General features: G+C 65.3%; 1 protein-coding gene across 2 annotated transcripts in view; it reads left to right on the top strand.

Annotated features, from left to right (window-relative positions):
• The window catches only part of Trpm2 (transient receptor potential cation channel subfamily M member 2), a 53,853-nt gene that overhangs the window by 11,013 nt on the left and 15,105 nt on the right, over window positions 1-27,735 (top strand). Inside the window, exons 5-22 of one of the 2 annotated variants that reach the window (XM_042671693.1) lie at window positions 1,160-1,340; window positions 2,405-2,571; window positions 3,178-3,358; window positions 5,308-5,369; window positions 6,273-6,473; window positions 9,339-9,441; window positions 11,538-11,659; window positions 11,800-12,153; window positions 12,330-12,467; window positions 13,046-13,175; window positions 13,319-13,464; window positions 13,720-13,832; window positions 14,777-14,990; window positions 17,442-17,560; window positions 19,015-19,147; window positions 19,543-19,714; window positions 21,445-21,628; window positions 27,489-27,670. In XM_042671693.1, the coding sequence (XP_042527627.1) occupies window positions 1,160-1,340; window positions 2,405-2,571; window positions 3,178-3,358; window positions 5,308-5,369; window positions 6,273-6,473; window positions 9,339-9,441; window positions 11,538-11,659; window positions 11,800-12,153; window positions 12,330-12,467; window positions 13,046-13,175; window positions 13,319-13,464; window positions 13,720-13,832; window positions 14,777-14,990; window positions 17,442-17,560; window positions 19,015-19,147; window positions 19,543-19,714; window positions 21,445-21,628; window positions 27,489-27,670 (2,902 nt within the window). Of the gene's footprint in view, window positions 1-1,159; window positions 1,341-2,404; window positions 2,572-3,177; window positions 3,359-5,307; window positions 5,370-6,272; window positions 6,474-9,338; window positions 9,442-11,537; window positions 11,660-11,799; window positions 12,154-12,329; window positions 12,468-13,045; window positions 13,176-13,318; window positions 13,465-13,719; window positions 13,833-14,776; window positions 14,991-17,438; window positions 17,561-19,014; window positions 19,148-19,542; window positions 19,715-21,444; window positions 21,629-27,488; window positions 27,671-27,735 lie in introns of those variants that run through there. The other variant, XM_042671694.1, reaches the window with a different exon arrangement.

Below are 27,735 nucleotides of genomic sequence, written 5' to 3' on the forward strand. Positions count from 1 at the left end.
GAGTCCTTGCAGGGCCCCTTCCCTTCTTCTGAGGTCTGTGCCGGTGCCCTGACCACATTCCCTGCGGCCAGGGTGGGCTGAGTGTGAGCGCTGCCCCCCCACTGGCCCCCGCTGCCCGGCCCCCTACCCTTCACCACCGGTGCCCGGCCCCCTTCCCCCCCCCACTGCCCGGCCCCCTGCCCCCCCCCCCCCCGCTCCCTGCTGCCCGCCCCCCCCCCGCCCCGCTCTCCGCTGCCTGGGACACCCCCCCCCCCCCGCTGCCCGGCCCCCTCCTCCCCGCTCCCCGCTACCTGGCCCCACCCCCAACCTCCCCCCACTGCCCAGCCCCCTGCCATCCCCCCCTGCTGCCCGGCCCCTGCCCCCCACCCCCCGCTGCCCGGCCCCCCTGCCCCCCCATCCCTGCTGCCCGGCCCCCTGCCCCCCCACCCCTGCTGCCCGGCCCCCTGCCCCCACCCCCGCTGCCCGGCCCCCTGCCCCACACCCCCGCTGCCCGGCCCCCCCTGCCCCACACCCCCGCTGACCGGCCCCCTGCCCCCCCCCACCCCCTTTTCCCCATCCCCTGCTGCCCAGCCCCCTGACCCCCCCCACCCCTTTCCCCCCACCCCCTGCTGTCCGGCCCCCTGCCCCCACCCCCGCTGCCCAGCCCCCCTGCACCCACCCCTGTTGCCCAGCCCCCCTGCCCCCACCCCTGCTGCTGGCCCCTCCTCACGGCCCCCTGCCCCCACCCCCCGCTGCTGGCCCCTCCTCACGGCCCCCTGCCCCCACCCCCCGCTGCTGGCCCCTCCTCACGGCCCCCTGCCCCCCACCCCCGCTGCTGGCCCCTCCTCACGGCCCCCTGCCCCCACCCCCGCTGCTGGCCCCTCCTCACGGCCCCCTGCCCCCACCCCCGCTGCTGGCCCCTCCTCACGGCCCCCTGCCCCCACCCCCGCTGCTGGCCCCTCCTCACGGCCCCCCTGCCCCCACCCCCGCTGCTGGCCCCTCCTCACGGCCCCCTGCCCCCACCCCCGCTGCTGGCCTCTCCTCACGGCCCCCTGCCCCACCCCCACTGCTGGCCTCTCCTCACGGCCCCCTGCCCCCACCCCCGCTGCTGGCCTCTCCTCACGGCCCCCTGCCCCACCCCCACTGCTGGCCTCTCCTCACGGCCCTCGCGTCTCCGCAGTACGTGCGTGTCTCCCAGGACACGCCATCCAGCCTCATCTACCACCTCATGACCCAGCACTGGGGCCTGGACGACCCCAACCTCCTCATCTCAGTGACCGGAGGTGCCAAGAACTTCAACATGAAGCTCCGGCTGAAGAGCATCTTCCGGAGAGGCCTGGTCAAGGTGGCCCAGACCACAGGTAGGCACCCAGGACACGGGGAGGAGCCCGGGACACGGGGAGGAGCCCAGGACACGGGGAGGAGCCCGGGACATGGGGAGGAGCCCAGGACACGGGGAGGAGCCCGGGACATGGGGAGGAGCCCACCCCCTGTCTGCAGGCAGCAGGTTCAGGGTGGGCTGGGGCCTGGGCTGGGGCCTGGGCTGGGGCCTGGGCTGGGGGCCGGGCTGGGGCCTGGGCTGGGGCCTGGGCTGGGGCCTGGGCTGGGGACTGGAAAAGCCTGGCCAGCTCTTGCCACCTTTGGATACCCGCAACCCCTCCATCCTCCTCCAGCCTTAGTCCTGCACTTGCCAGCCTTCAGCACTGAGCAGCCCACCATGGGGCTGCCAGCCAGTCTGGGCTGCCAGTCATGGAGGGAGGGGTCCTGCCCACCTGAGGGGCGCCAGCCTCTGGGGTGACAAATCTCCCTTCAGGGAGGGCCAAGCGGGCCCAGGCCCATGGGAGCCTCACCACTTTGTGGGGAGTATGGTACCGGGTCCCCAAGGCCCCCTGGGGCCCTGATGTGGCCTGAGGACAGGCCGCCGCTCTGTAAGTCACGTGGTCCTGGGCCACACACCTCCCCCACCCTCGTCAGCCTTCCTCTGCGTGGTCGCGTGGTCTTCGTCTAATGTGGCTGACCGGCCCTCAGGAGTCCCTGGGCAGGGTTTATCTCATCCTGGCTGCCACTTCCGCCCCAAATCACTGCCTTAGAACAGGTTTTCTTTCTCCTGAATGCCAAGTTTCTAGGCACAGATTTCTGAGGTCTGGGAGGAAACAACTAGGCAGCAGGACAGGCTTTAGTCCTAGGCCAGGGGCCGTGGCCTGCCCGTGGGCTGGCCAGTCTGCTGAGGACCAGAGGCTCAGCCTGGGTGGACTCAGGGTGCCCAGGAATGACCCCTGCAGGGGTCGCTGTGGGCTGGATCCTGGACGTAGCACAGCCTCACCTGCTTTGGCTGCTGAGATGTGTGGGAAGCCCGGGCCGGAGGCGCCCGCGTTGGCTCGCACCGAGGGGCTCTGGGGCCGCCACGTGCGCGTCTCTCTCCCAGGGGCCTGGATCATCACCGGGGGTTCCCACGCGGGCGTGATGAAGCAGGTGGGCGAGGCGGTGCGGGACTTCAGCCTGAGCAGCAGCTACAAGGACGGGGGCGTCACCACCATCGGCGTGGCCACCTGGGGCACCATCCACAACCGGGAGGGCCTGGTCCACCCCACGGTGAGCGACCTGCCCGCTCCCGGGGAGGGCGACCGGGCAGGGCAGGGAGGGTGAAGGCCGTGGGGCTCCAGCACCATCTCCCTGCCCGTATGGGAGGAGATGGAGACTGTGCTAGCCTGGGCTTTAAAATCCTTCCCGTCTCCACCCACTGCTCAGCTCCCTGACACCAGTCTGTGCTCCTTCCTCTTGCTGTGAGATCACCACACACCTTAACGCATCAGAGATTCCTTGAATCACATTTCTGGGGGGACAGGGCTCCAAAATCAGTATCAGGTGGTGGCAGGGCCCCGCTTCCTCCAGAGGCTCTTTGGGAGCCTGCTTCCTGCCCTGCCAGCTCCTGGGCACTCCTGTCTGCACGGCGCTGGGCTTTGCCTCCGCGTGCGTGTCCCCTGCGCCCCTCCCGGGAGGACGCGTGCTGGGCCTGTCCCCGCAGATCAGGTTAAGCTTGTCGTGTGAGTGCCCTTCCTCGCACCCGCAAGGCCCCTTCTCCTCCTCCAAGCAAAGTGACGTGGGAAAGCCCGGCGTAGAGCCTGGCGTCTATTCACACGACAGACCTTCCCTCCCTAGCAGGGAGGCCCCGGGCCTGACTCCCCGGGCTGTCCGCAGGGTGGCTTTCCCGCTGAGTACCTGCTGGACGAGGAAGGCCAGGGGAACCTGACCTGCCTGGACAGCAACCACTCCCACTTCATCCTGGTGGACGACGGGACGCACGGCCAGTACGGGGTGGAGATCCCTCTGAGGACCAAGCTGGAGAAGTTCATATCAGAGCAGACGAAGGAACGCGGAGGTAAGGGGTCAGCGCAGCTGCCCCTCAGCGCCCCGCGCCTCCGCAGGGCTGTCAGCATCCTGACCGCAGGCTCGGGTTAGAAACCAGGATGGATGGCAGTCCACTCAGAGCTGGCCGGGCGTGGTAGCCTGCACCTGTGACCCCAGCCAGCTGGGAGAGGGAGCTGGGAGGATGCAGTTAAAATGTCATCAGAAAACAAGGTCAGGTGCTGGCGGCTCACGCCTGTAACCCCAGCTACTCAGGAGGCTGAGAACTGAGGACTGCAGGAAAGTCTGTGAGACTCATCTCTGTCTCAGCTACCAGCACAAAACAGGAAGTGGAGTTGTGGCTCAAAGCGGTAGAGTGCTAGCCTTGAGCCAAAGAAGCTCAGGACGGCGCCCAGGCCCAGAGTTCCAGCGAGTATGTTCTTGCTTGAGCTGGCCCCATGCGGATGGGCTGTGCCCTTGCTGTATGAGGTCAGCCGAGAGTTGCTACAGTGCTCTGCTGCGGGGAGAAGACGGGAACTAGGAGGCAGCTCTGGCCACCCGAGGCCCTCCCCTCCACAGCCCGCCCCTCCCTGTCCTCCCTCCCCTCCACAGCCCGCCCCTCCCTGTCCTCCCTCCCCTCCACAGCCCGCCCCTCCCTGTCCTCCCTCCCCTCCACAGCCCGCCCCTCCCTGTCCTCCCTCCCCTCCACAGCCCGCCCCTCCCTGTCCTCCCTCCCCTCCACAGCCCGCCCCTCCCTGTCCTCCCTCCCCTCCACAGCCCGCCCCTCCCTGTCCTCTAGTCCTCTCCTCTCCCACAGCTCCCCGACAGCCCCCCTCCCACAGCCACCCTCTCCCCTCCCATAGCCCCCTCCCCTCTCCCACAGCCCCCCACAGCCCCCTGCCCCTCCCACAGCCCCCCACAGCCCCTCCCCTTCCCACAGCCCCCTCCCCCTCCCACAGCCCCCACAGCCTCCCTCCCCCTCCCACAGCCCCCCCACAGCCTCCCTCCCCCTCCCACAGCCCCCCCACAGCCTCCCTCCCCCTCCCACAGCCCCCCCACAGCCCCCTCCCCCTCCCACAGCCCCCCCACAGCCCCCCTACCCCTTCCCAAGCCCCCTCCCTCGTTCCCAGGGAGGTGATGGGAGAGGGTGGGGCGCAGGTGAGCAGGATGGTTGTGACTTGGTGTCCTGTGTGCTCTCTTATGTCAGATGAGCAAGGTGTCCGCAGGTGGACACTGCACCCACCTCTACTGGCTGCTCCTTGTCTGCTGGGCAGCCCAGCAGTGCTTTATGTGGGCCCAGCCTGGTGGTGGTGGGGTGGGCAGTGGGTGGGTGGTAGTTAGGGTGGGCAGTGGGGTGGGCAGTGGGTGGGTGGTAGTTAGGATGGGCAGTGGGGATGTGGTAGTTAGGGTGGGCAGAGGGGTGGGCAGTGGGGGGGTGGTAGTTAGGGTGGGCAGTGGGTGGGTGGTAGGTGGTGGGGTGGTAGGTGGGGTGGGCAGTGGGATGGGCGGGCAGTGGGGTGGGCAGTGGGGTGGGTGGGCAATGGGGTGGGCAGTGGGGTGGGCAGTGGGATGGGTGGTAGGTAGGGTGGGTGGGCAGTGGGGTGGGCAGTGAGGTGGGCAGTGGGTGGGCAGTGGTGTGGGTGGTAGGTGGGGTGGGCGGGTAGTGGGGTAGGCAGTGGGGTGGGCAGTGGGGTGGGTGGTAGGTGGGCAGTGAGGTGGGCAGTGGGTGGGCAGTGGTGTGGGTGGTAGGTGGGGTGGGCGGGCAGTGGGGTGGGTGGTAGGTAGGGTGGGTGGGCAGTGGGGTGGGCAGTGGGGTGGGCAGTGGGTGGGCCGTGGTGTGGGTGGTAGGTGGGGTGGGTGGGCAGTGGGGTGGGCAGTGGGGTGGGCAGTGGGGTGGGTGGTAGGTGGGCAGTGGGGTGGGCAGTGGGGTGGGCAGTGGCAGCCCCGCCCTCACACCCACACCCCTGTCTCTGTGCGCTGCAGGCGTGGCCATCAAGATCCCCATTGTGTGCGTGGTGCTGGAGGGCGGCCCGGGCACGCTGCACGTGAGTATGGCTGGTGTCTGGTGGCCTGCTTGGGGCGCTTGCCGGCCCCTGCCGCGTGCTGGGGCTCTGGGGTGTGACCAAGCGCAGCCAGCCGCCTCCAGCGGTGGGGAGAGGAGCCAGGCCTGGCAGAGCCTTCCTGCTGGCGGGAGGAGCCCGGGCGTGGGGGGCTGGCGTGGGCCTCGTGGCTGTGCGGGTGGGAGTCAGGGGCCCGCGGGGTGCTGGGGGCGGGCACTCTGATCTCAGGACCCCCAGGGAGGCCTGTGGGACCTGTGCGTCCTTCCCACTCTGCATTTGGGCTGTCCAGCTGACCCGGGCAGCAGGCACTTGGGAGGTTTGCACGTCGGTGCCACACCGGCCTCGGGAGCCGCCGTGCGGTGTGTGGTCAGCCTCAGCCATGGGTGCTGGCCAGGTCTCCCAGCAGGAGGAGTCGCAGGCTTGCAGTACAGTGACAGTGTAGCAGGGTCCCTGATCTCCATAGGTCAGAACAGAGCCCGGGGGCCTCCTGGCTGGATGGGTCTGGCCCGGGACAGGCAGAGCCCCTTGGTACGGTCCTGCAGGCACAGCAGGCCGCACAGCCACCCAGGGCTGCCTCCAGCACCGGGCTGTCTTTCCTGCCAGCAGTGGGCTTCAAGCCCTTCCTGTGGCCCCGGGGCTCACCTTGTGGTCCTGCGGTCTCCGGGCCTCAGTCACGCGGCCCCACAGCTCCCCTGGGGCGGTGAGAATACCCTAGACCTCCGTGTCCCGGAAGCAGGGCTGGCAGCACCTGCGCCGTTACCCACTGCACCAGCCTGGGGCAGCCGCACTGCAGCGGCGTGCCGGGCTGAGCCGTCAGGACACTCGGCGAGGTGCCGGGCAGGGCTAGGCATCTTCCCGGCTCATGCACGGCCCCGTCCTGTCCCACAGACCATCTACAACGCCATCACCAACGGCACGCCCTGCGTGGTGGTGGAGGGCTCCGGCCGCGTGGCCGACGTCATCGCACAGGTGGCCAACCTGCCTGTCTCCCAGATCACCATCTCCCTGATCCAGCAGAAGCTCGGCGTGTTCTTCCAGGAGATGTTTGAGACCTTCACCGAGAGCAGTATTGTCGAGTGGACCAAAAAGGTGAGATGGACAGGCAGGCAGGCAGGCAGGCAGCGGGGCTCAGTGAGACCTGAGAAACTTCTGGAGACGTTGTTGGCCTGTTAGACTCCAGGGACCTGATGTGGGGGCCCCAGTGAGCCAAAGCCCCGGGTGGGCAGGAAGCCCGTCCTGGGGAGTCAGATCCCATGACCAGGCACCAGGGGAGGCTGGCATGGAATCTCTACTGTGGGGGCTGGGGTTGGTCTTGAACTTGAGAGCACTGTTCTGGGACAGTGGGGGCGGGGAAGCCTAGGGAGGAGCAGCAGGGGTTGAGCAGAGGATGAGTCTGCGCTGAGATGGGGGGGGAAGGGGTAGAGGAGCCTTTCCTGGCACAGCAGCACCGGTCAGGATGTGGTCCAGCCTTGTACCCTCCCTGGAGCCTGGGAAGTTCCAGAAGCGGGCTTCAGGTCCTGGTGAGCTCTGCAGGGCCCCACGGCCCCAGCTGCGCCCAGCCTGCGCCCTGGGCGCGGAGCCCCAGCCGCCCCAGCCTGCGCCCTGGGCGCGGAGCCCCAGCCGCCCCAGCCTGCGCCCTGGGCGCGGAGCCCCAGCCGCGCCCCAGCCTGCGCCCTGGGCGCGGAGCCCCAGCCGCCCCAGCCTGCGCCCTGGGCGCGGAGCCCCAGCCGTGCCCCAGTCTGCGCCCTGGGCGCGGAGCCCCAGCCGCCCCAGCCGCGCCCCAGCCTGCGCCCTGGGCGCGGAGCCCCAGCCGCGCCCCAGCCTGCGCCCTGGGCGCGGAGCCCCAGCCGTCCCAGCCTGCGCCCTGGGCGCGGAGCCCCAGCCGCGCCCCAGCCTGCGCCCTGGGCGCGGAGCCCCAGCCATCCCAGCCTGCGCCCTGGGCGCGGAGCCCCAGCCGCGCCCCAGCCTGCGCCCTGGTGCGGAGCTGCAGGGTTCTAAGGCATCTGCCCTCTGGCTCCCTCTGGCAGGGTGCTAGGGCCGGGGGAGGGGGAGGGGGGCAGGAGAGGAGGGGGACAGGGGCCTCCCTGATCTCCATCCCCCCACAAGAAGTTGCTGGCAAAGTAGTGAAAGTAGTGAGTGTCTAAACTTTTCCTACAGCTCCCCAGAGAACAGACTAGATCATTTGATGGTAAAAGCCATTCCCTCCCCGCTGTCTGCCAAGCTCGGAGCTCGGTGTGTGCTCCGTGAGTCACACGTGGACGGCGGTGAGCGTGGGCGGGCTTAGCCTCGGGTCTGTGGGCAGCCAGGGCCACCAGCCACAGACCACAGAGCCGGAGCTGACCACACTGGGCTCTGACTCACTGCCCAGGGTACAGAGAGGACCTGGCCCAGGACAGCAGGCAGGGCTGCGTGGCTGGGCGGTGGAGTGGCATGGTGGAGGGGCTCTCAGGGTGGTCTGTCCACCAGGGAGCCAGCCCTGACCTCAGGTCTGTGAGGCCACAGGCCCCACTCTGCCCCTAGGGGCCCTCTGCGTCCCCTCCGGCTGCTGGGCGGCCAGCCAGGCCCTCAGGCCGCTCCTAGTGAGGTGATAAATTATTCAGGCAATTCGGAGAACTGAATCTAATCTTGTAGTGTCCGAAAGTGCTTTTAAAATTGTTTTTTAAAAAAATTAAATCCATTCTCTGATGCACGTCAAAGTTGTGAGCGGTGTGTGCACGCCTCCCGGGCAGGCTGCCTGCTGCCGTCTGCTCCACACCCTGGTCAGCTCAGTCCCTGGCCAGCTCCCAGGACCGCGGCCATGCTCTGGGCCGGGCGAGGGTCAAGCCGCCGCCGGCGGGTGCCAGTCTCCCCTCGGGGTCTCCCCGGGGCCCCACGCAGGGCCGGCCGCACACACTCCCTGCGTTAGCACAGGCCTCCTGTGTGTAAGTGGGACAGGGCGTGTGTCAGCTGCAGCCGGCGTGGGCGCGCAGCGCCATGGCCTGCAGGTCGTGTGGGACAGCCACTGTAGTGTGCAAAGCAAGCAGGCAGGAGGGCTGCTGGAGGATGCGGGCTGAGGGAAGGGGCCCAGGACACTTCTGGTTGGTTTTGTTTTGTAGGAGTGTAATAACATAGGTAGATAGACAAATGGTAAGTGGGTAAGTGGGAGATGAACTTGTGAACTGGTAGATAGGCAGACACATACATGGATAGATAGATGTATACGTGGATAGATGATGGACGGGTAGATGATAACTAGATATGGGTAGGTGGATATACACATAAGTGGGTGGATGGGATGAATGAATAGCTAGAGATAGGTACACTGTGTAGACAGATATAGACACAGATGGGTAGAAAGCTAACTAGATAGACAGAAACATATAGATGGACAGATGTGTGGATGGGCAGCTGGATGGATGGATGATTGGCTAAATGAAGAGATAGGCAGGTGGATGACAGACAGCTGTGTGGTTGGGTGGATGGGTGGATGGATGTGTGGATGTGTGGATGGATAGATGAAGAGATAGATGGACAGACAGCTGTGTGGTTGGGTGGATGGGTGTGTGTGTGTGGATGTGTGTATGGGCAGGTGGGTAAACGGGGTGGATAGGTAGGTACAGGTAGGCGGCCGCACAGGTAGATGGGGAAGGCACAGAGAGAGAGGTGGATTTGGACAGGTAGCAGGTGATCAGGAGCAGCTGGGGTTCAGGCAGCCGGGCCAGAGGAGGAGCTCGCGTTGAGCCCAGCTGGGGGTCACCATCGAGGGGAAGACTGTGACACTTGAGCAGACCCCGCACAACGTGACGCGTTCGGTCCTTGCTGTCCGGGGTGGGCTGGGGGGAGGCCTGCCGCGCCATGGAGGCAGGGCCTGTGCCCCGGCTCTGGTGCCCGTGGAGGATTGGGTTCTGCGGGCCCTGAACTCGGCAGGCACTCGCTCGTCACTGGGGGATCTCACTCAGGAAATGTCATTTACAGATTCAAGATATCGTCCGGAGGCGGCAGCTGCTGACCGTCTTCCGGGAAGGGAAGGATGGCCAGCAGGACGTGGACGTGGCCATCCTGCAGGCCCTGCTGAAAGGTGAGGGCCAGGGAGGTGGGGGCCAGATCGCAGGCCCCCGGAGGAGGGCTCCAGCTGGCAGACTGAGTTCTCCCCTCAGTGAGCCATGCTGCCTCAGACTCTGCCAGCAAAGAGGCTCAACAAAGTCCCGCTAAGATGAGCTCAAGGGGTCAGACGTGTGGCTCAGGGGGTACAGCACCAGATAATGAGCAAAAGCATCAGGTACTGAGTTCAAATCCTGGTCTCTGAAAAAACAAAGAGATAAATGCAAGAAGTTCAGTGAAAGCAAACGCCAAAGATAAAGAATCCTGAAAAGAAGAGTCTTCAAGAGAGGGGAGACTTGATCTATGAGGCTCCTCCGGGCACCCGTGGCTCACACCTGTCATCCTAGCTACTCAGGAGGCTGAGATCTGAGGGTCGCAGTTCAAACCCAGTCCAAGCAGGAAAGTCCGTGAGACTCATCTCCAATGAATCACCAGAAACCAGAAGCAGCGCTGTGGCTCAATTGGTAGAGTGCTCGCCTTGAGTTGAAGAGCTGAGGGACAGCGCCCAGGCCCAGAGTTCAAGACCCATGACCAAAAGAAGAAAAAAAAAAAGTGAGGGGAAATCAGGACGTTCCCAGACACACAAGATCTGAGGGAGGTTGTGACCACTGGAGCTGTGCTGCCAGAAGTGCTCAAGGGAAAGGCTGGGCTGGGCTGTGGTAGAACACGGGCCGCGTGCCCAGGGCTCAGCGTGGCCAGCATGCCCAGAGCTCTGGCCTCAGCACCAAACCAACCATCAAATAGTCTTCCTCTGCCCATAAGCCCCTGAAACACACAAGGGGGTCCTGGAGGGGGTGGAGGGAAATGAAATGACTGGTCTAGAATCCAGCAATTCAAAGACACTTAAGAAATAAAGGTAAGCACATGCTCGTTGTAAAAGCTACTGTTGTAAACTGCTCTGTAGCTGCAAGTACAGTTTTAACCATTACTTAAGAAACAGGTACATTAAGATGACCAGGATAAGCAGGGCACAGACCATGTCTGTAATCGCAGCCACTTTGGAGGTAACGATTGGAGGTCCTGGTTCAAGGCCAGGCTGGGCAGAACAGTGGGACCCTATCTCAACCAGCAAGCAGATGCAATGGCTCATTCCTGTCTTTCTGGATACACGGGAGGTTTAGGTGGAGAGCCGTGGTCTGGGCTGGCCCTGGCAGAAATGCAAGACTTGAAAAGTATCTACGGCAAAAATGACTGAGGGTATTGCTGGGGTGGTAGAGCACCTGCCTAGCAAGCTCTAGGCATGGAATTCAGTCCCTGGTACTGCACACAAACAAAAACATCAATAGCAGAAACAGAACTGGAAAATCCACGCATCCATGGAAATGAAACAACATTCTGTTAGAACTGATACGTGGACTGGGGACAGCCACAAGGTGCACAGGCTGCCCTTCCATGCACCAGAAACGGATAGTCGAAGAGGAAAGCGTGGGAGCTCAGCCAGATTGACGATATGGAAAGGCTTGGTGAAACGCTGTCCTGAGAGCCTTGGGGTGGCGGCTGGAACGGAGGCAAGCCAAGCTCAGTAGTGCATGCCTGTAATCCCACTGTGCACAAGCAGGAGGAGTGCAGTTCTGGAGAGACCTGGGCAAACACACGAGGCCCTAGCAGATAAGCGAGCAAAGCATGGCTCAAGGGGTAGAGCACATGTCTTACAAACGTAAGGTCCTGAGTTCAAACCCCAGCACTGCTGAGGTAGAGGGTAAAGGTGGGATGGGGTGGGGTAGGGTGGGGAGAGAGAGATTGAGAGTCAATGGGGAGAAGTAAGTGTAAAATGCCTGCCTTTCCCGGCCTGTGCCTTCTTCAAAGGTGAGTTCTTTTCTCACCTGACCGTCACCGGTGCCGGGGCTGGGTGGGGCCGGGGTGTGGGGCCTGGTAGACACGGGGTGCCGGGGCTGGGTGGGGCCGGGGTGTGGGGCCTGGTAGACACGGGGTGCCGGGGCTGGGTGGGGCCGGGGTGTGGGGCCTGGTAGACACGGGGTGAGCCATGGCGGTGAGGGCCCCGGGGTGGAGTTTGTGCGGGGCCCGGCTCCCTGCCAGCCCAGGTGGGGCCCTGACCCCCGAGCTCCCCTGCAGCCTCGCGGAGCCAGGACCACTTTGGCCACGAGAACTGGGACCACCAGCTGAAGCTGGCGGTGGCGTGGAACCGCGTGGACATCGCCCGCAGCGAGATCTTCACGGACGAGTGGCAGTGGAAGGTGACTCCCTCCCACTGTAATCACGCGGGGGCGGCCCCGGCAGGCCCGGGCCCCTGCCTGGCCCCAGCCCCGGGTCCCCGGTGGGAGACCGGGCGCCCCGGAGGGGTGGTGCTGACCCCAGGTGATGGTCACCCCCTCAGCCCTCCGACCTGCACCCCACCATGACGGCCGCCCTCATCTCCAACAAGCCGGAGTTTGTGAAGCTGTTCCTGGAGAACGGGGTGCGGCTGAAGGAGTTCGTCACGTGGGACACGCTGCTCTACCTCTACGCCAACCTGGAGCCCTCCTGCCTGTTCCACTACAAGCTGCACAAGGTGCTGGCGGAGGAGCCGGAGCGGCCGGCCTGCGCGCCCCGCCCGGCCCGCGTGCACATGCACCACGTGGCCCAGGTGCTGCGGGAGCTGCTGGGGGACTCCACGCAGCCGCTGTACCCCCGGCCACGCCACGGGGACCGGCCGCGGCTCTCGCTGCCCGTGCCCCACATCAAGCTCAACGTGCGTGCTGGGCGTGGGCGGGCCGGGCGGGGTGTGGGCGGTTGTGCAGGGTGCTCACCAGGAGTTCTGTGTCCCGTGGGATCAGTGTCCCAGGAGGGGCCCCAGAATTCTAGCAGGGCAAGGCGGCCGGCCTGCCGGTGGCCGGGACCGGGTGGGACTTGGACTGCCGCCCGCAGGTGCAGGGCGTGAGCCTCCGGTCCCTCTACAAGCGCCCAGCCGGCCAGGTGGCCTTCACCATGGACCCCATCCGCGACCTCCTCATCTGGACCATCGTGCAGAGCCGGCGGGAGCTGGCGGGGATCATCTGGGCCCAGGTAACAGGACGGCTTCCCGGGACCACCGCTGTGGGTGGACCGGGGTCCTGGCCAGGGGGCCGCAGCCCACGGCAAGCGGGGCACGCATGGCTGTGGGAGGGGCAGCGGGGCCTGCGGCTAGGGAGGTCTTAGGGAGCACAGTGCTCAACTATCAGCAAGGAAAGCACTTGTAATTTTTTGTGCGGGCCCCGGGCTCGAAGTCAGGGCTGGGGCGCCGTCCCTGAGCTCGCTCGGGGCTCACTCTTCCACCTGAGCGCAGCTCCTCTTCCAGCTTTTTGGGTGGTTCGTGGGAGATGTTTCACGGAGGTTCCTGCCCAGGCTGGCTTCGAATGGTGATCCTCACACCGCAGCCTCCCGAGCAATAGCATGACAGGCACCTGACAGAAAAGCACTTTTGAAAATGATCTGCCGGCAACTCCCCAAGTTGCTTCCAGGCCCAGGCTCCTGAGCAGCTGACCCCTGTGCTCCCGTCCATCAGACAGGCCCCGCAGGCCAGCAGGGGGCAGGGAGGATGGGTGTGGCTTTGGTGGGCCTGGTGGGTCCCCCAGGTGCTCACCGGCCCTCGGTGCTCGCTCCAGAGCCAGGACTGCACTGCGGCCGCACTGGCGTGCAGCAAGATCCTGAAGGAGCTGTCGAAGGAGGAGGAGGACACGGACAGCTCCGAGGAGATGCTGGCGCTGGCCGAGGAATTTGAACACAGAGCCATCGGTGAGCTCTGCGGGCCCGGCGCGGCCCCCGCGCTCTCTCCCAGGGCTCAGCCGTGCGTCTCGAGCCTGGCTAGCCCGGGGTGTCCGCGGAGGGTCGGCCCTCGTCCCCGGCTGCTCCAGTGTGCATCTTCCCCCTCTGCCCAGGCGTCTTCACCGAGTGCTACCGGAAGGACGAGGAGAGGGCTCAGAAGCTGCTGGTCCGAGTGTCGGAGGCCTGGGGGAAGACCACCTGCCTGCAGCTGGCCCTGGAGGCCAAGGACATGAAGTTCGTGTCTCAGGGGGGCGTCCAGGTGATGTCCCCGGCCTGCGTCCACGGCCCGGTGCCAGGCCTGTGGCACACACCCACCAGCGAGGGGGCTGTGGCCGCCCGTGGGAACGGGTCCCGTAGCCTGAGGAGGGGCCGGGCAGGGGGCCGGGCCCTCTGACCCCAGATGGTGCCTGCCCCATGCTGGCCACCCAGGCCCGGGACCCGGTTTACTGTGAGGGAGGGGTGTGGGGCGTGGGGGGTGGGGGTGCCCATGGTCCTGAGGCTCCTCTGTCCACAGGCCTTCCTGACCAAGGTGTGGTGGGGTCAGCTGTGTGTGGACAATGGGCTGTGGCGGGTCATCCTGTGCATGCTGGCCTTCCCGCTCCTCTTCACGGGCCTTGTCTCCTTCAGGTGCGGGGCTCTACGGGAGCCTGGGGAGGCAGCCTCTCACGGGGATGGGTTACAGTCGGGCGGGGATCCCAGAACGGCAGACATCGCGGGGGGTGGGGGAGGGAGGTATGGGCCCTGGCTCCTGCCGGACACACCTCCACTCCAGCAGCCTGGGCATGGGGAGGGCACGGCCGGCGGCAGCTCTGGCCTGCCAGGGAGCAGGTGTCCAGGTGGAGGCAGAGGCCTGCTCCGCGGTGTGGAGCCTGGGCTGGATGGAGCCTCTTCCCACCAGAGGCCTGTGGTGGGCCACGCTGAACACCCAGGCCTGGCCTGGCCCTGCCTGCAGCCCCTTAGGTGCCTGTGGGGTTTGGTTGAGGGTCAGCCCTGGTTCTCTAGGCTGTGCGTGAAGTCTTGAGTGTCCAGCAGTGTCCGAGCGCTCACCGAGGGGGACGCAGCTGGGCGGGACGCAGGAGGTGGTTGAAGGTCGGGTTTTCTTTCTTTCTTTTTTTTTTGGGTCTGGTCGTGGGGCCTGAACTCTGGGCCTGGGCGCTGTCCCTCAGCTCTTCAGCTCAAGGCTAGCGCTCTACCACTTGAGCCACAGCGCCACTTCCAGCTTTTTTCTTTGTGCTTATGTGGTGCTGAGGAATCGAACCCAGGGCCTCAGGCATGCAAGGCAAGCGCTCTACCGCTGAGCCACCTTCCCAGCCCCTGAAGGTCCGGTTTTCCTGTGGTGCTGCTGTGTGCTCTGGCCTCCCCCTGCCGCTGTGGCGGGTGGACTGGCCGAGGCCGCCTGTGCTGGCCTCTCCTGTAACTGCCGTGGGGCCTCCAGGAGCCGGGCCGCGACCCCCAGCCGTTCACCCCTCCCATGGCGTCTGGGCCGGGCGCTGGGAGCCCTCGGGGGCCGCGGCCTGCGGACGTCGGGTCCGGCCGGTCACGGTCATCCCCTCCTCTGTCGCTGCCCCCAGGGAGAAGAGGCTGCAGGCCGTGGGCAGCCCGGCCCGCATCCGCGCCTTCTTCAACGCGCCGGTGGTCATTTTCCACCTGAACACCCTGTCCTACTTCGCCTTCCTCTGCCTGTTCGCCTACGTGCTCATGGTGGACTTCCAGCCCACACCCTCTAGGTGCGAGTGCCTCATCTATGTCTGGCTCTTCTCCCTGGTGTGCGAGGAGGCACGGCAGGTACCCTCCCCCGCCCCCGCCTGCCCCGGCCCTCCCCCCCCCCACCTGCTCCAGCCCTCCCACCTCAGCCCCCAGCTCCCCCCCCCCCGCCTGCCCCGGCCCTCCCACCTCGGCCCCCCGCCCCCCCCACCTGCCCCAGCCCTCCTACCCCCCCCGCCTGCCCCAGCCCTCCTACCCCCCCCGCCTGCCCCAGCCCTCCTACCCCCCCCCCGCCTGCCCCAGTCCTCCTACTCCCCCCCTGCCTGCCCCGGCCCTCCTACCTCGGCCCCCCGCCCCCCCCCCGCCTGCCCCAGCCCTCCTACCCCCCCCCCGCCTGCCCCGGCCCTCCCACCTCGGCCCCCCGCCCCCCCCACCTGCCCCAGCCCTCCTACCCCCCCGCCTGCCCCAGCCCTCCTACCCCCCCCCCCGCCTGCCCCAGCCCTCCTACCCCCCCGCCTGCCCCGGCCCTCCCACCTCGGCCCCCCGCCCCCCCCACCTGCCCCAGCCCTCCTACCCCCCCCCCCGCCTGCCCCAGCCCTCCTACCCCCCCGCCTGCCCCAGCCCTCCCACCTCGGCCCCCCGCCCCCCCCACCTGCCCCAGCCCTCCTACCCCCCCCCGCCTGCCCCAGCCCTCCTACCCCCCCCCGCCTGCCCCGGCCCTCCTACCTCGGCCCCCCGCCCCCCCCGCCTGCCCCAGCCCTCCTACCCCCCCCCCCCGCCTGCCCCGGCCCTCCCACCTTGGCCCCCCGCCCCCCCCACCTGCCCCAGCCCTCCTACCCCCCCCGCCTGCCCCAGCCCTCCTACTCCCCCCCCCGCCTGCCCCGGCCCTCCTACCCCTACCCCCCCCCGCCTGCCCCGGCCCTCCTACCCCTACCCCCCCCCGCCTGCCCCGGCCCTCCCACCCAGCCCCCAGCTCCCCCCCCCGCCTGCCCCGGCCCTCCCACCTCGGCCCCCCGCCCCCCCCACCTGCCCCAGCCCTCCCACCCCCCCCCCCGCCTGCCCCGGCCCTCCCACCCCGGCCCTGCCCAGCTCGGTCACCACCGTTACCCATCATCACCAGGCTTCATCTGGGCCCTGGGCAGGACCCCGGGCAGAGCCGGTGCCCCCACGGAAGCCCCCTCCCTGTCCTCTGCCCCCACAGACATTATTTCCCGCTTGAAACCTGATCTGAGCACCCAGGGCCCTTACCTCCCAGGAGCTCTGTGTGCTGTGTCCCTCCGCTCCGGTAGGGGGCAGTGTGTGTGGGCCCAAGAAGAGAGCCATGCCGCTCAGCCAGGGCAGTGGAGGGCAGGGCTGAAGGTGGGCACGCAGCCCTCCCCTGGGGTGGGGGGCAGCAAGGACCCGTGTCACTGCCAGGAAGCTCCCGGGAGCCTCAGTGCCCAGGGTTTCCACTGGGGGCCAGTCGCACGGACATGGCTGGCCATCCTGTGCTGACCTCGGTGTCTGGCACTTCAGAGGGGGAACCGCGTCCCTGTGGTGCTGTGTGTACACCAGCCGGGCTGATGTGTCCTTGGGGTGACAGCCTGCTGGCAAGCACCCCGGCTGCTCCTGGGGGCTAGGCGAGTTCCTCGCTGAGCTGGGTGGCCTCCTGGAGTTGGAACATGAGTGTACACAGGCTGACCATCTGTGGGTAGTGAGTTCCAGGAGGCGGAGGCCTGGGAGCGAGTGCGGGCTGGGTCCCCGCTGCTGCGGCCCTGAGGCCTCTCCTGGGGTCTGCTGCAGCCACACCCTGCGTCCCCAAGCTCAGCCGCCCCGGGGCAGCGCAGGCCAGGCACTTTCTCCTCCAGTCTGTCCCTGCACCCTGGAGGGGACCTGGCCCCACAGGTCCCCGCCTCCTCCCTCCCTGGGCTGAGCTGGGGCTTGGTTTGGGGAGTCGGGACGCCTGTCCTGCCGGCCGCCCCCACGGGGGCGCTGCGGTCCGCTCCTCTGGGCGCTGCCTGGGGATGAGGTGTGCTTCTGGCAGAAATCCTGGGGGAGCAGCTGGCAGGGGGGAGGGAGCCTCCCCAACACACATGTGTGTGCATGTGTGCAAGCCACTCACACATGCATATGAACACTGCACTAGCACACACGCACACCCAAACACGTTAGACCCAGGTACACACTTGTTCAAAATATGTAGACACATATTCACACTCACGTGCACAAGTGTACCACATACCATATGTATGCATACACTCATAGGAACACATCTTTGCACACATGTGCCCGTACACAGTCCACCCCCAGACTTGTACACACACGCACACGCCTGCACTCACAATGTACACACGAACACACACACACTTATTGGACAAGGGTCAGTGGGTCCCAGGAAGAGCTCCGGCAGGCGGCAGGCCTGGCTCTGCTCCGTGATCTCCGTGAACGTGGAGTCTATGCGGTCCTCTGTCCCCCTCCTCCTCCCTCCCCGAGTCTGTCCCAAGGGAGCTGGAGTGACCAGGGCCCCCTTACCCCCGATGTTGCTCTCAGTAGCTCTTCTATGACCCCGATGAGTGTGGGATCATGAAGATGGCGTCCTTGTACTTCAGCGACTTCTGGAACAAGCTGGACGCCGGTGCCATCCTGCTCTTCATAGCTGGGCTGACCTGCCGGTGAGTGGCTAGTGTGGCCGGGCTGTCTCTGGTGTGGCCTCTCCCTGCGTGGCGTTGTGTCCTGCGAGCTCGGGGCGGTTGCTGGCCTGGCCTCTCCCTGCGTGGCGTTGTGTCCTGCGAGCTCGAGGCTGTCTCTGGCGTGGCCTCTCCCTGCGTGGCGTTGTGTCCTGTGAGCTCGGGGCTGTCTCTGGCCTGGCCTCTCCCTGCGTGGCGTTGTGTCCTGTGAGCTCAGGGCTGTCGCTGGCCTGGCCTCTCCCTGCGTGGCGTTGTGTCCTGCGAGCTCGAGGCTGTCTCTGGCGTGGCCTCTCCCTGCGTGGCGTTGTGTCCTGTGAGCTCGGGGCTGTCTCTGGCCTGGCCTCTCCCTGCGTGGCACTGGGTCCTGCGAGCTCGGGGTGGTCGCTGGCCTGGCCTCTCCCTGCGTGGCACTGGGTCCTGCGAGCTCGGGGCTGTCTCTGGCCTGGCCTCTCCCTGCGTGGCACTGGGTCCTGCGAGCTCGGGGCTGTCTCTGGCGTGGCCTCTCCCTGTGTGCGTTGTGTCCTGTGAGCTCGGGGCTGTCTCTGGCCTGGCCTCTCCCTGCGTGGCACTGGGTCCTGTGAGCTCGGGGCTGTCTCTGGCCTGGCCTCTCCCTGCGTGGCGTTGTGTCCTGTGAGCTCGGGGCTGTCTCTGGCCTGGCCTCTCCCTGCGTGGCGTTGTGTCCTGCGAGCTCGGGGCGGTCAGGAGCTGAGGCCTCCCTGGACAAGTAGTCCCCTGTCCTGGGTGTGTGACTGTGACCTGGCTTCCCAGGACTGTTCAGGGCAGGCATGGCTCAGCACCTATGTGCAGGGACCCCAGGAGATCAGCTGTCTCTGCTCCCTCCCTGCTGGCCTGTCCCACTGGGACGGCCTCAAGACTCCCCTCTCATGGGGCCAGGGGGCTGTGGCCTGGCCGCTCCTGCCCAAGCCTGGGCTTCTGGACCTTTCTGAAGACAAGATTGTTCTCCACAGAGATACTCTTTTTTTTTCTTTTTTCTTTTGGTCATGGGGCTTGAACTCTGGACCTGGGTGCTGTCCCTCAGCAATTCAGACCAAGACAAGCCCTCTACCATTTGAGCCACAGGCCATGTCCAGTTTTCTGGTGGTTTATTGGAGCTAAGAGTCTCATGGACTCCTCCTCTCCCTCCCCTCCTCCCCCGCAGTGAACTCCGGGCCTTGGGCTGGACTAGGCAGTTGCTTTACCATTTGTTGTTTTTGTCAGTAGCAGTGTTTGAGATCAGACTTCTTATTTATGAAGCAGGAGCTCAACCACTTGGGCCATGCCCCAGCTCCATGGAGATTCTGCCCTTTGACCTCTCACCTTTAGCTTTTGACTCCAGAGCCCTCTGCCCCAGGGGCCAGCCTGGCCGGGCCTGGGCACTGGGGGCCATGCAGCCGCAGGGCGGCCAGCTGGAGCCCTGTCTCTGCCCTGCCCGGCGCCAGGCTCGTCCCCGCGACACTGTACCCGGGGCGCGTCATCCTCTCTCTGGACTTCATCATGTTCTGCCTCCGGCTCATGCACATTTTCACTGTCAGCAAGACGCTGGGGCCCAAGATCATCATCGTGAAGAGGATGGTATGTGGGCAGGCGGTGGGGCGGGGCCGGGCCTGGGCGGGCGGGGCCGGGCCTGGGCTGGGGGAGGTGGCCAAGGCTGGAGGTCGCTGCAGCCCACCCTGACCATGGGCTCCCTGGATGCTCCCTGGCCTGGGTCTCCTCGCACCCCTGCTGCTCAGGCCTGGCCACTGCTCAGCCAGAGTCCTTTCCTCCTGAGGTCACAGGGCCTGACCCCCTCCCGCCCCCTGGGGAGTCCTCCACAAGGGTGCTGACACACTGTCAGGTTACGGGGAGGTCCAGGGGGGCCCTTAGGAGTCCTGGCTTCCCACGTCCACCCCACGGGCAGCAGTGGCTTCCCATGTCACTGGGCGGGCGCCAGGCGCAGCTTCGTGCCTGACAGAGCCTGCTCCCCACAGATGAAGGACGTCTTCTTCTTCCTCTTCCTCCTGGCCGTGTGGGTGGTGTCCTTCGGGGTGGCCAAGCAGGCCATCCTCATCCACAACGAGAGCCGTGTGGACTGGATCTTCCGAGGGGTCGTGTACCACTCGTACCTCACTATCTTCGGGCAGATCCCGGCCTACATTGATGGTAGGAGCCGAGGTACCAGCGGGGCGGGGAGTCAGGGGAGAGGGGGAGGCCTCCAGGATGTTCACGTGGTCCTGGGCCGGGCAGCTCACGGACGACCTGGAGAGCTGGGCCTGGGACGGGTCGCAGAGCTGCCGCCTAGCAAAGGCGGGGCTGGAGGATGGCCGGCGAGGGGTGCAGGGTGTCTGCTGGTGGCTACAGCATCAGATGCCACCTGCTCCGCTCCGGCTCCCGCAGCGGTCAGAGATGACGTCCTTCTCCTCCCGTGGGGAGCGGCTTGCGCAGGTCACGGTTTTTTAAGTCTAAACATCACCCTTGACATGTACTCAACACGGCAAGGCCGGGCCTTCGTGTCTGCCATGCGCACGCAGGGCTCTGTGTCTGCTGGAACTTCATCCCTCTGGATGATGAAATCACATCCCTGGTGTGGATGGAGCCCAGGTTGTTTATTCATGAGTTGGTGAACATTTAGATTAGTTCCATTTTTAGCTACTATGAATAATTTTCACCAGGCACAAGTCATTTGTAAGTGTTGTGGGGATACGTGTTTGACTTTGGGGGAACTGCCAAGCTGTCTACACTAGAGGCCCTTCTATATCTCCTCTAGCAATGCCTGAGAATTCCCAGTTTTTTCACATTCTACAAACACTTGTTATTGTCTACCTTTTAAAGTATAGCCATCCTGGTGGGTGTAAAGTTGTATCTCATTGTGGGTTTTTTTCCTCCAGTCCTGGGGCTTGAACTCAGGGCCTGGGCACTGTCCCTGGACAGCGCTCCACCACTTGAGCCACGGCACCACTCCTGGCCTTTTCTCTGTATGTGGTACTGAGGAATGGAACCCAGGGCTTCATGCATGCTGGGCGAGCGCTCCTCCACCTTCCCAGCCCTTCGTGGTGGTTCTAATTTGCATTCCCCTGGGGTGCTGGGAGTGGAACCAGCCTCCCAAGTGCTCTCCCGAGCCTCAGCTCGGCTCCTGCTCAGCGTCTCTCTGGAGTAGCTTCGGTGGGAAGGGTCTAGCCCTGTCTTTCCCCACCCCCGCTTCCGTTATTATCATTTATTATTTTGAATTATAAGCACTTTCATACTCAGATGTCAGAATGTGATTTGTCAGTATTTTCTGTTATTCCTTGGGAAAAAAAAACTTGCTTTTGAAACAGAAACTTTAAAAAATCTTTTTGCCAGTCTTGGGGCTTAAACTTAGGTGTGTGGTGCTGTCCCTGAGCCTCTTTTGCTCAAGGCTAGCCAAAGCTCCACTGCTGGCTTTTTGGGTAGTTTCTTGGAGATAAGAGTCTCCTGGGCTTTCCTGCCCACAATCCTCAGATCTCAGCCTCCCGAACAGCTGGGATTACAGCAAGAGCCTCCAGTGCTTGGCTTTGATTTTTTCCTAAATTAAAACGTTTAAAATTTTTTCTTCTTTATTAAATTTATTCCACAGTCTTTCATTCTTTTGCTTTTAACGCAGCATTCATTCTTTTTATCACTTTAAATCCTTTTCCACCAAACGGAGCTCCCCAGAATCGGGGTGCCCACGAAGGCCATGATGGGGTGCCTGGACCGGTGCACACGTGTGTGCCAGCCCAGGCGCGTGTGCACGGAGGCCTCGAGCTGGCCTCGGCGTGGGCGGCCTGCTGGCCCCGAGGGTGCCGTGCCCAGGCCCGTGGGGCCCTTGGGTGCGGTGCTAGGGTCCAGCCCCCACCCATCTCATCCCTGCCATCACTGCACTCCTGCGTTAGGCGTGAATTTCAACATGGACCAGTGCAGCCCCAATGGCACGGACCCCTACAAGCCCAAGTGTCCGGAGAGCGACGCGGCGCGCCAGGCCCCCGCCTTCCCCCAGTGGCTGACGGTCATCCTGCTCTGCCTCTACCTGCTCTTCACCAACATCCTGCTGCTCAATCTCCTCATCGCCATGTTCAAGTGAGCCCCAGGCAGCGGCCGGTAGAGGGGAGAGAGGGGGGGCGGGCGGGGCTCACCAGGCCGCACCAGGCCCCCCCCCCCCCCCCCCCGTTCCTCTCAAGGGCCTCGTGGATGTGTGGGTGAGCCCTGGAGGCCCGTGGATACCGCGGGGATGTGGGGGGGCTGGTTCTCCCTGGCCCCTGCCCCATCTCCTGTTGGCTGGCATGCCGGCCTGTCCAAGGGGCGTTCCTAGGGACCCTCGTGACCTCCTGCTTTGCTGATGCTCTTTGGGCCTGCACATTTCTGTCTAGGCACTGCCGATCATGTGTCGCCTGTGTAGTTAGCATCACTGTCCTCACAGAGCTGTGTGCCTTGTCCCTTTAAGAGGGGACCAGTTTGAGAAACAGCGCAATGCCGAGTGTCCACACGCCGATCTGAAGGACTGTGGCTGTGGCACAAAGGAATTCTGCAGATGCAATTAAGGGTCCTCAGGGAGGGTTGTTGGGGGGGTCCTGATGTCAGCACAGGGTCGGAGGGGAGGTGGCAGGAGGGTGGCAGTCAGAGGTGATGGGGTGGAGTTTGGGGTCAGAGATGATGAGGCCTCTGGTCCTCCACGCCGTGCGTCTGGGGTCCTCCACGCTGTGTGTCTGGGGTCCTCCATGCCGTGCGTCTGGTCCTCCACGCCGTGCGTCTGGTCCTCCACGCTGTATGTCTGGTCCTCCACGCCGTGCGTCTGGTCCTCCACGCTGTGTGTCTGGGGTCCTCCACGCCGTGCGTCTGGTCCTCCACGCCGTGCGTCTGGGGTCCTCCACGCCGTGCGTCTGGTCCTCCACGCCGTGCGTCTGGGGTCCTCCACGCCGTGCGTCTGGGGTCCTCCACGCCGTGCGTCTGGTCCTCCACGCCGTGCGTCTGGTCCTCCACGCCGTGCGTCTGGTCCTCCACGCCGTGCGTCTGGTCCTCCACGCCGTGGTCCTCCACGCGTGCGTCTGGTCCTCCACGCCGTGCGTCTGGTCCTCCACGCCGTGCGTCTGGTCCTCCACGCCGTGCGTCTGGGGTCCTCCACGCCGTGCGTCTGGTCCTCCACGCCGTGCGTCTGGTCCTCCACGCCGTGCGTCTGGTCCTCCACGCCGTGCGTCTGGTCCTCCACGCCGTGCGTCTGGTCCTCCACAATGTGCGTCTGGTCCTCCACGCCGTGCGTCTGGTCCTCCACGCTGTGCGTCTGGTCCTCCACGCTGTGCGTCTGGTCCTCCACAATGTGCGTCTGGTCCACCACGCCGTGCGTCTGGTCCTCCACGCTGTGCGTCTGGTCCTCCACGCTGTGTGTCTGGGGTCCTCCACGCTGTGTGTCTGGGGTCCTCCACGCTGTGTGTCTGGTCCTTACGCTGTGTGTCTGGTCCTCCACGCCGGGTGTCTGGTCCTCCACGCCGTGCGTCTGGTCCTCCACGCCGTGCGTCTGGTCCTCCACGCCGTGCGTCTGGTCCTCCACGCCGTGCGTCTGGTCCTCCACACCGTGCGTCTGGTCCTCCACGCTGTGCGTCTGGTCCTCCACAATGTGTGTCTGGTCCTCCACGCTGTGCGTCTGGTCCTCCACGCTGTGCGTCTGGTCCTCCACGCTGTGCGTCTGGTCCTCCACAATGTGTGTCTGGTCCTCCACGCTGTGCGTCTGGTCCTCAACAATGTGCGTCTGGTCCTCCACGCCGTGCGTCTGGTCCTCCACGCCGTGCGTCTGGTCCTCCACGCCGTGCGTCTGGTCCTCCACGCCGTGCGTCTGGTCCTCCACGCTGTGTGTCTGGTCTGGTCCTCCACGCCGTGCGTCTGGTCCTCCACGCCGTGCGTCTGGTCCTCCACGCCGTGCGTCTGGTCCTCCACGCCGTGCGTCTGGTCCTCCACGCCGTGCGTCGGGTCCTCCACGCCGTGCGTCTGGTCCTCCACGCGTGCGTCTGGTCCTCCACGCCGTGCGTCTGGTCCTCCACGCCGTGCGTCTGGTCCTCCACGCCGTGCGTCTGGGGTCCTCCACGCCGTGCGTCTGGTCCTCCACGCCGTGCGTCTGGGGTCCTCCACGCCGTGCGTCTGGTCCTCCACGCCGTGCGTCTGGTCCTCCACGCCGTGCGTCTGGTCCTCCACGCCGTGCGTCTGGTCCTCCACGCCGTGCGTCTGGTCCTCCACAATGTGCGTCTGGTCCTCCACGCCGTGCGTCTGGTCCTCCACGCTGTGCGTCTGGTCCTCCACGCTGTGCGTCTGGTCCTCCACAATGTGCGTCTGGTCCTCCACGCCGTGCGTCTGGTCCTCCACGCTGTGCGTCTGGTCCTCCACGCTGTGTGTCTGGGGTCCTCCACGCTGTGTGTCTGGGGTCCTCCACGCTGTGTGTCTGGTCCTTACGCTGTGTGTCTGGTCCTCCACGCTGGGTGTCTGGTCCTCCACGCCGTGCGTCTGGTCCTCCACGCCGTGCGTCTGGTCCTCCACGCCGTGCGTCTGGTCCTCCACGCCGTGCGTCTGGTCCTCCACGCCGTGCGTCTGGTCCTCCACACCGTGCGTCTGGTCCTCCACGCTGTGTGTCTGGTCCTCCACAATGTGTGTCTGGTCCTCCACGCTGTGCGTCTGGTCCTCCACGCTGTGCGTCTGGTCCTCCACGCTGTGTGTCTGGTCCTCCACAATGTGTGTCTGGTCCTCCACGCTGTGCGTCTGGTCCTCAACAATGTGCGTCTGGTCCTCCATGCCGTGCGTCTGGTCCTCCACGCCGTGCGTCTGGTCCTCCACACCGTGCGTCTGGTCCTCCACTCTGTGCGTCTGGTCCTCCACGCCATGTGTCTGGTCCTCCACGCCGTGTGTCTGGTCCTCCACGCTGTGTGTCTGGGGTCCTCCACGCTGTGCGTCTGGTCCTCCACGCCGTGCGTCTGGTCCTCCACGCTGTGTGTCTGGTCCTCCACGCTGTGTGTCTGGTCCTCCACACCATGCGTCTGGGGTCCTCCACAATGTGTGTCTGGTCCTCCACTCTCTGTGTTTGGTCCTCCACACCGTGCGTCTGGGGTCCTCCATGCTGTGTGTCTGGTCCTCCACGCTGTGCGTCTGGTCCTCCACGCTGTGTGTCTGGTCCTCTACAATGTGTGTCTGGTCCTCCACGCTGTGTGTCTGGTGCTCCACGCTGTGTGTCTGGTCCTCCACGCCGTGTGTCTGGTCCTCCACACTGTGCGTCTGGTCCTCCCCGCTGTGCGTCTGGTCCTCCACGCTGTGTGTCTGGTCCTCCACGCTGTGCGTCTGGTCCTCCACGCTGTGCGTCTGGTCCTCCACAATGTGCGTCTGGTCCTCCACGCCGTGCGTCTGGTCCTCCACGCCGTGCGTCTGGTCCTCCACGCCGTGCGTCTGGTCCTCCACGCCGTGCGTCTGGTCCTCCACGCCGTGCGTCTGGTCCTCCACAATGTGCGTCTGGTCCTCCACAATGTGTGTCTGGTCCTCCACGCTGTGCGTCTGGTCCTCCACAATGTGCGTCTTGTCCTCCACGCTGTGCATCTGGTCCTCCACACCATGCGTCTGGTCCTCCACACCATGCGTCTGGGGTCCTCCACAATATGTGTCTGGTCCTTCACTCTCTGTGTCTGGTCCTCCACACCATACGTCTGGGGTCCTCCACGCTGTGTGTCTGGTCCTCCACGCTGTGCGTCTGGTCCTCCACGCTGTGCGTCTGGTCCTCCACGCCATGCGTCTGGTCCTCCACGCCGTGCGTCTGGTCCTCCACGCCGTGCGTCTGGTCCTCCACGCCGTGCGTCTGGTCCTCCACAATGTGCGTCTGGTCCTCCACGCCGTGCGTCTGGTCCTCCACGCCGTGCGTCTGGTCCTCCACGCCGTGCGTCTGGTCCTCCACGCCGTGCGTGTGGTCCTCCACGCCGTGCGTCTGGTCCTCCACGCCGTGCGTCTGGTCCTCCACGCCGTGCGTCTGGTCCTTCACAATGTGTGTCTGGTCCTCCACAATGTGCGTCTGGTCCTCCACGCTGTGCGTCTGGTCCTCCACAATGTGCGTCTGGTCCTCCACGCCGTGCGTCTGGTCCTCCACGCCGTGCGTCTGGTCCTCCACGCCGTGCGTCTGGTCCTTCACAATGTGCGTCTGGTCCTCCACAATGTGCGTCTGGTCCTCCACGCTGTGCGTCTGGTCCTCCACGCTGTGCGTCTGGTCCTCCACGCTGTGTGTCTGGTCCTCCACAATGTGCGTCTGGTCCTCCACGCTGTGCGTCTGGTCCTCCACAATGTGCGTCTGGTCCTCCACGCCGTGCATCTGGTCCTCCACGCCGTGCGTCTGGTCCTCCACGCCGTGCGTCTGGTCCTCCACGCTGTGTGTCTGGTCCTCCATGCTGTGCGTCTGGTCCTCCACGCCGTGTGTCTGGTCCTCCACGCTGTGTGTCTGGGGTCCTCCACGCTGTGCGTCTGGTCCTCCACGCCGTGCGTGTGGTCCTCCACGCTGTGCGTCTGGTCCTCCACGCTGTGTGTCTGGTCCTCCACACCATACGTCGGGGGTCCTCCACAATGTGTGTCTGGTCCTCCACTCTCTGTGTCTGGTCCTCCACACCATGCGTCTGGGGTCCTCCACGCTGTGTGGTCCTCCACGCTGTGTGTCTGGTCCTCCACGCTGTGCGTCTGGTCCTCCACGCTGTGTGTCTGGTCCTCCACGCTGTGTGTCTGGTCCTCCACGCTGTGTGTCTGGGGTCCTCCACGCTGTGTGTCTCGTCCTTACGCTGTGTGTCTGGTCCTCCACGCCGGGTGTCTGTTCCTCCACGCCGTGCGTCTGGTCCTCCACGCCGTGCGTCTGGTCCTCCACGCCGTGCGTCTGGTCCTCCACGCCGTGCGTCTGGTCCTCCACGCCGTGCGTCTGGTCCTTCACAATGTGCGTCTGGTCCTCCACGATGTGCGTCTGGTCCTCCACGCTGTGCGTCTGGTCCTCCACGCTGTGCGTCTGGTCCTCCACGCTGTGCGTCTGGTCCTCCACGCTGTGTGTCTGGTCCTCCACAATGTGCGTCTGGTCCTCCACGCTGTGCGTCTGGTCCTCCACAATGTGCGTCTGGTCCTCCACGCCGTGCATCTGGTCCTCCACGCCGTGCGTCTGGTCCTCCACGCCGTGCGTCTGGTCCTCCACGCTGTGTGTCTGGTCCTCCACGCTGTGCGTCTGGTCCTCCACGCCGTGTGTCTGGTCCTCCACGCTGTGTGTCTGGGGTCCTCCACGCTGTGCGTCTGGTCCTCCACGCCGTGCGTGTGGTCCTCCACGCTGTGCGTCTGGTCCTCCACGCTGTGTGTCTGGTCCTCCACACCATACGTCGGGGGTCCTCCACAATGTGTGTCTGGTCCTCCACTCTCTGTGTCTGGTCCTCCACACCATGCGTCTGGGGTCCTCCACGCTGTGTGTCTGGTCCTCCACGCTGTGTGTCTGGTCCTCCACGCTGTGCGTCTGGTCCTCCACGCTGTGTGTCTGGTCCTCCACGCTGTGTGTCTGGTCCTCCACGCTGTGTGTCTGGTCCTCCATGCTGTGTGTCTGGTCCTCCACACTGTGCGTCTGGTCCTCCCCGCTGTGTGTCTGGTCCTCCATGCTGTGTGTCTGGTCCTCCACACTGTGCGTCTGGTCCTCCACGCTGTGCGTCTGGTCCTCCACGCTGTGCGTCTGGTCCTCCACGCTGTGTGTCTGGTCCTCCACGCCGTGTGTCTGGTCCTCCACGCCGTGTGTCTGGTCCTCCACGCCGTGTGTCTGGTCCTCCATGCTGTGCGTCTGGTGTCTTCCACGCCATGTGTTGGGGTTCCTTCCTGTGTGGACTGCCCTGCACTCCTGGGGTTCTCCAGTTTCTTAGCCACAGGAGGGGGGTCCTACACACACCCTGATGCCCGCCTGCGGGTGTCCTGGCAGCTACACGTTCCAGGAGGTCCAGGAGCACACGGACCAGATCTGGAAGTTCCAGCGGCACGACCTGATTGAGGAGTACCATGGCCGGCCGCCCGCGCCGCCCCCCTTCATCCTGCTCAACCACCTGCAGCTGCTCATCAAGAGGCTGGTCCTGAAGATCCCGGCCAAGCGCCACAAGCAGCTCAGTGAGCCCCGAGTCCTGGCTGCAAGGGGGGGGGCAGCTGATCCCGGAGCCCCTGAGCCCTGAGTC

This window comes from Dipodomys spectabilis, unplaced genomic scaffold (assembly GCF_019054845.1).
Source record: "Dipodomys spectabilis isolate Male_0828 unplaced genomic scaffold, ASM1905484v1 ptg000652l, whole genome shotgun sequence".
In the NCBI taxonomy this organism is placed as follows: Eukaryota; Metazoa; Chordata; class Mammalia; order Rodentia; family Heteromyidae; genus Dipodomys; species Dipodomys spectabilis.